General features: G+C 34.2%; 1 protein-coding gene across 1 annotated transcript in view; it reads left to right on the forward strand.

The window, feature by feature from the left end:
• LOC121318300 (filamin-C-like) overlaps window positions 1–3,112 on the forward strand; it is a 53,560-nt gene extending 50,448 nt beyond the window's left edge. Inside the window, 3 exon segments of the mRNA XM_041254817.1 lie at window positions 703–921; window positions 1,321–1,524; window positions 1,882–3,112. Of these exon segments, the coding sequence (XP_041110751.1) occupies window positions 703–921; window positions 1,321–1,524; window positions 1,882–2,069 (611 nt within the window). The 3' untranslated portion in view covers window positions 2,070–3,112.
• The last annotated feature ends 6,310 nt before the right edge of the window (window positions 3,113–9,422 follow it).

The following is a 9,422-nucleotide window of genomic DNA, read 5'->3' on the forward strand; positions in this document are numbered from 1 at the left end:
CAAGGTGGTTCTTTCAGCTTTCTCAACCACTCACATTGGACAACTGTACAATGCATTAGTAAGAACTCGTCTTGATTATTGTGTTCAGTTCTGGTCACCTCGCTACAAAAAGGATATTGCTGCTCTAGAAAAAGTGCAAAGAAGAGCGACCAGAATTATTCCGGGTTTAAAAAGCATGTCATATGCAGACAGGCTAAAAGAATTGAATCTATTCAGTCTTGAACAAAGAAGACTATGTGGCGACCTAATTCAAGTATTCAGAATTCTAAAAGGTATTGACAATGTCGACCCAAGGGACTTTTTTGACTTGAAAAAAGAAACAAGGACCAGGGGTCACAAATGGAGATTAGACAAAGGGGCATTCAGAACAGAAAATAGGAGGTACTTTTTTACACAGAGAATTGTGAGGGTCTGGAATCAACTCCCCAGTAATGTTGTTGAAGCTGACACCCTGGGATCCTTCAAGAAGCTGCTTGATGAGATTCTGGGATCAATAAGCTACTAACAACCAAACGAGCAAGATGGGCCCAATGGCCTCCTCTTGTTTGTAAACTTTCATATTTTCTTATGTTCTTATGACTGCAGAGTAACATCTTTCAGTGGAAAACAAGCAGCTACTACACAGTTAAATCCTGCCTCTGCAAGACTAGTATGCTGAAGTTCCTATTTTTACTAATTGTCATGTTTTTTTTTTTTTTTTAGGAGTGCCTTCGGAGTTTGTAGTTAACACCTGTAATGCTGGATGTGGGGCCCTGTCCGTCACTATTGATGGCCCATCCAAGGTTAAAATGGACTGCAATGAGTGTCCAGAGGGTTATAAGGTTATATACACACCAATGGCTCCTGGTAATTACCTGATATCTATCAAATACGGTGGACCTCAACACATCGTGGGGAGCCCCTTTAAAGCAAAGGTTACAGGTAAGAAAAAAATTGTATGGGATTATAAAATATACAAAAATAAAATAAACCTATTTTAAAACAAACATAACAGCATAACAACTAATGAAACAGGTAACCAGCCTAGACTTCCTTAGTATTCCTTTTGAAAGTATTTGTAGTTATACATTAAGATGTCATGTGAAGCCAAAAGAGATACAAAATAAACAATATATATAATATATATAGATATATATATATATATATAATATATATATCTATATATATATATATATATATATATGTTAACACACATAAGGATGTATTATTGTAAATTATGAAAAGGGTATTTGTGTTGAAAATCTTTTGTGAATGAAGATACTGGTGGTGAAATGTAATGCAGGGAGCAGATTTCTGACTGACGCATTCTTTAATGTTTAGGTGCTCGTCTATCTGGAGGTCACAGCTTGCACGAAACGTCAACAGTGCTGGTGGAAACAGTCACCAAATCAGCCACGGTGGGGGGCTATGGAGCCATGCCCAAGTTCTCATCTGACGCCACTAAAGTTGTGTCACGGGGGGCGGGCCTGTCCAAGGCTTTTGTAGGACAGAAAAACACATTCACAGTAGACTGCAGTAAAGCAGGTAAGTCAGCATTGTTTTTGCAAAACTCAAGGCAGGTGCTATAAAACATGCTTTATACCACGCTTCTTCAAAGAAAGTCACATGCTTTTCACCATCAGTTCTACCAGCTACAGTGCAACTTGAGCTCTATTTTACTGAAACCGTTGCATGCTTGTATTTAATTTCCTGGTAAATTCTGTACAAAACTAGCAAAACAGAATGGAGGAGTTATCTCTTTAGTACTGTTTTAATAATACAATCTGGATTTATATTTGTCTTAAGCTGTCCCAGATACAAATAAATAAATAAAAACAACACTTTCCTCTGAGAATGCTATAAGTATGGTTTGAAAATCTTACATTTTTTGTTTTGTTTTAGGCACAAACATGCTTATGGTCGGCGTCCACGGTCCGAAGACTCCATGTGAAGAGGTGTACGTCAAACATATGGGCAACAGAATGTACAACGTAACATACACAGTCAAAGAAAAGGGGGACTACATTCTTATTGTCAAATGGGGAGATGAAAATGTTCCAGGAAGCCCTTTCCATGTCACCGTACCTTAAACACTGCACTGCGTTACACCCTGCCACCCTACCCCGCGACGCACTAAATAAGGCAAAGAAGAGAAGTTGAGAGAAAGAAAAAAGAGGTTTTAAACAATGTGTCAAATCTTTAGATTCAGATTCTTTTTGCAAACACTAAGGTCCATGAGGACACAGTATTGACATCACAGCAAGAAAGTCCGTATTAAAAAACAAGTCTCCCTCATTTTCTTTCTGCCTTTTTTTTTTAATAAGATGAACCCTTAAACTAAGTTGTTGCTTTTTTTGGTCATGTTTGTATGTTTATTTTGGAGAATACATATATCCATAGCTTAAAGTCATTAGTTTAATTTTTTCCAGCTGATATTGGCCAAGCATTATCAACAGTTAAATATTTTCTTAAACTGAAGGGAAGGGATTCTTTTAAATTCCAAGAATATACGTTTGTTTTTTGCTTCACTAATGTAAACAGAAAGCATTGCAAGTTTAATTAGCAGAAATAACTAATACCTTGTCTTTAAGTAGACACGTGTTAATAAGCGCATGCAGGCCAATAGAAGCTTGAGAAGGGAAATGTCACTCTAAACAGGTCACTGTCAGGGTAATGTGGATATCTGTAGGGTTTAATTTATTTAGTGAAAAATTATTTTAATTGTTTCTTTTTATATAAACAGAAATTCAATGTAGAGAAACATTTATGGATTCAGTGAGTAGGGTGTTATGGAAATGATGATGTTTATAAATAAATAAATACATACATACATACGTACATACATAAATAAACATACTTAACACATAAAACTACTGACAGTGACCTCTTACTGTGCCCTGACCCACTTACAAAGTATGTGATTGGTCAGAGAATTCAGCTGTTGCAATGTACTATTATTTGAATGTTAAAACACAGACTTTGCATTGAGATCAGTATTACAGAGTGCCATTTTATAGTGTATTTGTATGTATTAAAAATGAAAAACCTAATTGTTTGATATAATAACCAATTGTTTGGTAAGATCTTGCAGACAAAAATAAAGTTTAACTGCTAGCTTGCCACAAAAACATTAGTTCTGTGTTACTGTATGTTTCTTTAACATTACCTATTGGGGCTTTTTATCTGAAAACTGTATAATTAGTTCATAAGCACTTTGCTAGAATGCATATATTGAGAAAAATCTAGAACCTTTTACATAAGGGTTTACAGAGATGTTTAGACTATGCATACAGTGCAGCATTTCTGTTATTTTATGTTACACTGACATCTACTGGCTAGACATTGTAATTCAAACTGTTTAAAATAACATTTCACTTCACCTTACCCTAGTTGTTTATACCTTTGTGACTTAATGGAAGAACAATATTAACATTAAATTATACACAAATATAACCCTAATAATTAATTCAATCATTTCAGTTGTACCTATATAGTGTTCAAGTTAAAATGAGTGGTAGGTCGATCCCCCAAATAAAATGTTAAAGAAAAAAAAAGTGCATCTGCACCTCGTAGAACCAATCAATCATTGGAAAAACATTTCTGGGATGTTGCATTTTGCAATTGCCATTGGTGGCATTAAACTAAAGTTTCTATCCAAAATTGCCCAGTGCAACAGGGTTTAAATCGAGTAAAAATTCTGACTCAAATTACTTCTCTCATTGTATTACATTACAGTTACTGAACCAAAGGTCAGTAATTGCTGGAGCTTTACAAATGTCACGTCAACCAATAGAAAACATTAATTGCATTCAGATCTGGCAACTGGGTAGGCCGGGATGATGTTTTTTATGTATTACAAAATTAATTTCCAATTTTCATAATGCAGATATGAGGGACAGTCCATTTACACAAAAATGACATCAATGGGCAATGGGAAACTGGGCATTGGCTCCTTCTAATCCTTGCTGATCTGTCTCATACTCAAAACTAATTTAAACTGTTGCAATGTTACATTAATTTTTATTACCCTTTGCAAAATACATTAAATTGTATTTTTTTTTTTTATTAAAGTAATCCTCAGTGTAGATTAACTTACTGAGGGAGTCACAGGTCTAAATAACCTTAACCCTTTACGATCTCCCTATTGTCTTATTATAAAATAAGAGGACTAAGGGCACTTAAGCAAAGTTGTATGGACTTGATTGCTAGTGACCAACATCATAACAGTATATATATATTATTTAATCAGACTGATAAAACAAGACTCCTCACAGTTATGGGCATGTTTAATTATGAACATGTGTGCAGTTTGTGGTTCCCAGGACACTAAACAAATCAGCCATTTGAAGACTTACACTTATGAGCATGCTTAATTGGTACAGCTGTACTGTAGGTAAGATAGAAATAAAGGCTTTCGAACTGACTTGCAAGTAACATCTCCCATAAGGGGAAACGTTCAGTAATGACAATCCTATATTTAGATAGTTCGATATCTTGAACATCAGTTTTTTTTTAGTTTTTTTTTTTAGCTGCCCTCATTGTTTACTGTGTAATCAATCAAACATGCATGTGAATAACGTCAATTTCCTATGCATGCAACAAAGAGAAAGACATTTTATTACACGTAATGCCCACACAATAATGCTTCTTAATTACATCATGTAAAAATGTCTAATGATTAATAATATTTTAAATTGTCTATAACATTTATAGTTTATAAATTATGTTTATAAAACATGTAAATAAGAAGGAATGGCAATAATATTCTATCAAGTTTACCTTTAATTCATTCACTTGTTTGATGCATGTGTCCCACAGTGAAGGTATGAGGAATAAAGTCAGGCAATATAAAATCCCCAGCTGAAAGAACATTCTATAAATGCAGACCCATTTATATTTTGCCAACAGCAAAAACACCAAGCATAAACAACATGTGGTCCACTTTAAGCTGTCTGAGAATGCGCTTTCTAGAAATAAAAAAGCTGGGAGAAAATTGCTTCATAATGTTGATCATTTAATGGTTTATCTTTAAAAAAATCGTTTATGTTGCTTTCTGCTGTGGGACATCAGCCAATACTAGCAAACAAGGAAGCACAGCAAAACATCCCCATTGGGTCCTGCTGAAGAAGATCATATTTGTCAGAATGCACCTTATGTTTTCTAAATCTATACTTTTTCCCTTTGAGATACAGTATCATACAATACAATTGGTCTTATCTGTGCATACAGTTGTTTGTAATACAACCCCATACAAACTACATACTCTATTAAAATATATCTGTAGGAGTTCCAAACATAACCCTTAATACAGAAGCCTGTTTAGTTGGTTAGTGTGTGCTCCCTTGGTCTAGTTCCCTATTTTTATTTTCTACAGAGGCACTGGCATGGCACTTTTGGTAAATATCTTCATTATTGGTCCTCGCTAACAATTTCTACACAGTTACAGGGACAAGGACAGGGGTGTTTATTGCATACCAAATGTGCCAAAAGGTAAATTGATGGGGTGTCATTAAGAGCATTATACTAGCAGAGCACACTTCAGCTTGTTGCTTTTATCAAGTCAATAAATCCCTGAAAAATGTATAACCTGTGGGATTTCTTTTGTAAGGCTGACATTCTAAACTGTAACACTTGTTTTAGTGTAATTTGCTAAGAAAACCTTTTGCCTACATTCTTTAGGTAACTATATGCCAAAACAAAAATGCATACATACTGACTAATACACAGTATGCACAAATACTTCCAGAAATCAGACTGTTGGCTTATCAGTGTATTTATTTTGATGGTACAGAAAGAGTTTCAGATGCAGACATACGCTTCCCACCGAGAAGCTTTCTGCCACTCTGTGAACTAAACAGCCATCTTTGTTCCACTACCTGCAGGAACTATATGTGCCACAGGTGAGCTCTGTTTCAGCTCAGAAAACAAAAGGAAATTTGCTTTCATTACATGTTGTTGTTTTTGTAAACTGGTAACATTTTTAAAGAAAAGCTAGTACTTTCCACATGGGCTTGCGAGGTAACAACAAACCATCTTAATATGGGGAGAAAAAATAATAAATAAATAAACAGTACCAGACACTTCAATTTTAGAATCGCTTCATACTGGCCAGATTGTTTTTATTTTTACTTAATAATATTTCAAAAGTATTTGTGTAAATTGACTGTTCCTCAAATTAACTGGACAGTTGTGTTTGGAGACTAATTGTTAATTATTGCCTTTTCAGTATTCCCCAATTAGAAAATACGTCTTGACAGCAAGCCACTCTTTACAATCTTCCATGTCAACAAGATTATATTTGAGATATGGCAACTAGTACTCAGGTGAACAGTTACTCAACTATCAACTTCCTCAGCATTTAAAGGAGAGCTATTGTTTGAAAAAGAATAACAACATCTTTTTCATGTGTAGCTCCTTTGCAGAGATGTATCTGCATTATTAAAACACTTAAAGCTGTCCTGCACCACAAGATACACAATCTCTGGATCAGTTAAGACACTGGATTAGTTTGTTCAGTTTATTTTATAAGCACATTTCATATATATATATATATATATATATATATATATATATATATATATATATATATATATATATATATAATATATACGTATGATACCCCACCCTTTAAACGCTGTAGTCTCTTTTTTAGCTTAATTTTTCATACGTTTCTATTAATACATTTCTCCATAAAAAAATAAAATAACATTCTAAATGTTTACCATTTATTTCTCAGCACCAATAGCTGCTTTTATGAAATGACTCATATGTTTCCATGATGACTGCGTTCTTTTCTTGCGACCTGGCTGACAGGAAGTGTAGCACTGAACTATCTGCAAGGAGAGATCAATACCTTTCCTTCAGTAAGAGCTTCAAATAAAAATACTATAACAAAATCAAATCCCCCTTTTACCATTCTGTACGAAAAGATGACAATACCTATTAGTAAAGATTTACTGCTAGCTCTATGTGCCACAAGTAATAACCCTTCTGCAATTAATTTAGGCAAGTCCATCGTAAAGACAAAAAAAAAAAAAAAAAGGTAGGGATTACTAGCTTCTCTTTTTCTTTCTGTGTGTGCTGTGATCCCAAGGGCTGGCTTAAAGGTCAGTCTTAGCGTTAGGGTGATTTTTCCTTGTTTTATAATCCACCAAAGCAAACAGTTCTGATGTCTTGACTAGTTTATTACTGTGGATATAGCCACTAGCAAGATATTTATCCTCTGGAGAAATTATTTAGCACAATGACAGGTAATAATTGTTTGAAAGTAAAAGCTAATTAGACACCTACTCATTGCCGTGAGCAGTCTGATTGTGTTCTTTATAAGAGCAGCAGCCTAATAAATGCTGTGCTTGTGCCCTCGACTTGCTGACAAGAAACCCATTTAGAAACAACACTTTCGTAAAACTTGGTATCAACATATTCCAGACCTGCAAGGTTGGCTGATTTAAATGACCCCAGAGGAAAAGATTATTATTGGAACATGGGTTAAGACTACAATGTTAAAAGCGTTGATTTCACAGAGAGCTACTGTGCTGTAGGAAGAGTAATAAATAAATAAATAAATTAGCACACATTATTTGCTGATGATAATTTTCATAGCTGCTCATAATCATTCTTTCCTGTTCATATCAGGACTTAGCATGTGTTCAAATATATAAGATCATGGCTCATGTCTCAGTAGGTGTCCTAATCTCTGTTTACAGGGCAGTTCACTAATTGCTGTGTGTAGATGCAATATTAATGTTTATATAATCTGTATTGAATGGGTGCTCTTTTATACCTAGACAAAGCAAGAACATGAATTTTGGTGTCCCATCTAAGGTGTATGCTTACTTTTAATAAGTAATAGTGCATACATCAATAAAATAATATTTTTACATTACCAGAATACAATGGTTCTTTGAGCCAAAGCAAGTAATGAAATAATATTCCCACACGACATACACATGCCAATTGTAATGGGATGCCTAAGTGCCCCAGATGTATAAACCCGTGTCTCCGATGTGTGATTAGATTTGGCAAATTAAATTTTTTCATTGTTATATTCTAAAACGCCATTACAAAACCCATCCTGATTTATGCAATGGTATTGAAACGATTATGCAAACTAAATCCTGTCAGATTAATTTAGCGCTACTAAATGAGTCATGACATTTAAATTAAACCTGCTTATTGCTCTGTACAACTGCCTCAACTACCTCTCTTTATTTGCTATTCATAATGCATGCATGTGTGCTGCTCCTGCAAAAAGAAAAATGGAAATTATGCAAAGATAAAAAAAAATAAAAAATACAAATGTAAATGTAAATACATTAATACATTAAGATGTCCAAATGCTTTGACTATAAGTGTATGAAATGTCAGGTACCCTTTTGTGGAATTGTACACAACAATTAATTTGCGTTATTGTTTTTTTTTTTTTTTTTTTGCTTCTCTTCCAGCATACAGGGCTACACTCAAAATCTTGCTTTTGTATTCTGGTTAACCTATTAAGTGCATTTGGTCTCATTTGATTTTTTTTAAAACCATTTTTAACTGGCATCTACCCTACATCATTATCTAAGAAATTAAAATTAAGCTAAATCTCTTTAGACAATTATTGGAAATTGTGTCAAGATATAAGAGTAAGCTTCAGCTTTTTTTAAAAAAAGCGTACCTTTTCCAGAACAGTGTGAAATAAGTATTTTTAAACTACAGTAGACTCTTGAAATATCTGAGTTGATCAGCCAAGTATAATATACTAGAAACGATCTGCAATATGGCATTTTGCAAGTTTTATATTACTGGTAGATAAGTTATACAAGTACAAAATATTCCATTAGTCTCAAGCTGTCAATTCCTTAAATGCTAAAGTTATCAGATGAGTAAAGTGGAGAAAATGTCTACAAAACATTAACCTCACCACATGAAAATGCAAATACTTTGTTGAGTTTCACTAAGATTAATTCCTAGTGATGGTAAGGTGCAGATATTTTCTGACACACATCATAGATAGGGAACTTTAATATACAGTATTTGATTCTGGGGTGCATCAGAAAATGCGATCAGAATCAATTTAATGTGAAAGCGCCACAGTATGAGAGGACACAACAACTTGTCTGGAAACATGATCTATGAGCAACAGATCTCCATGCAGTCCAAATTCACACATATGTAGAGCTATCAAATGTATTCAAGTGTTAATGAAATGCTTATTTTACAAATCCATTTCTTTTTGACATTACTGTAATGGTAAATTAGGCTGAATATGCTCCACTAAACACCTCATTAAAAGCAGTGATGTAAACCCATTAAAGGGCCATGGGATATCAATCCAGCGAGATCAATTGAGTGCAGGGATAGTTAAACATCCCAAGCCGAAAGATCAGTTATCTGGCAGGTAAAATCACAAAAAAAAAGCCTGTCACTGTAACCATGATTTCACATGAATATCTTCTCCC

Source organism: Polyodon spathula, chromosome 7, assembly GCF_017654505.1.
Source record: "Polyodon spathula isolate WHYD16114869_AA chromosome 7, ASM1765450v1, whole genome shotgun sequence".
Lineage (NCBI taxonomy): Eukaryota > Metazoa > Chordata > Actinopteri > Acipenseriformes > Polyodontidae > Polyodon > Polyodon spathula.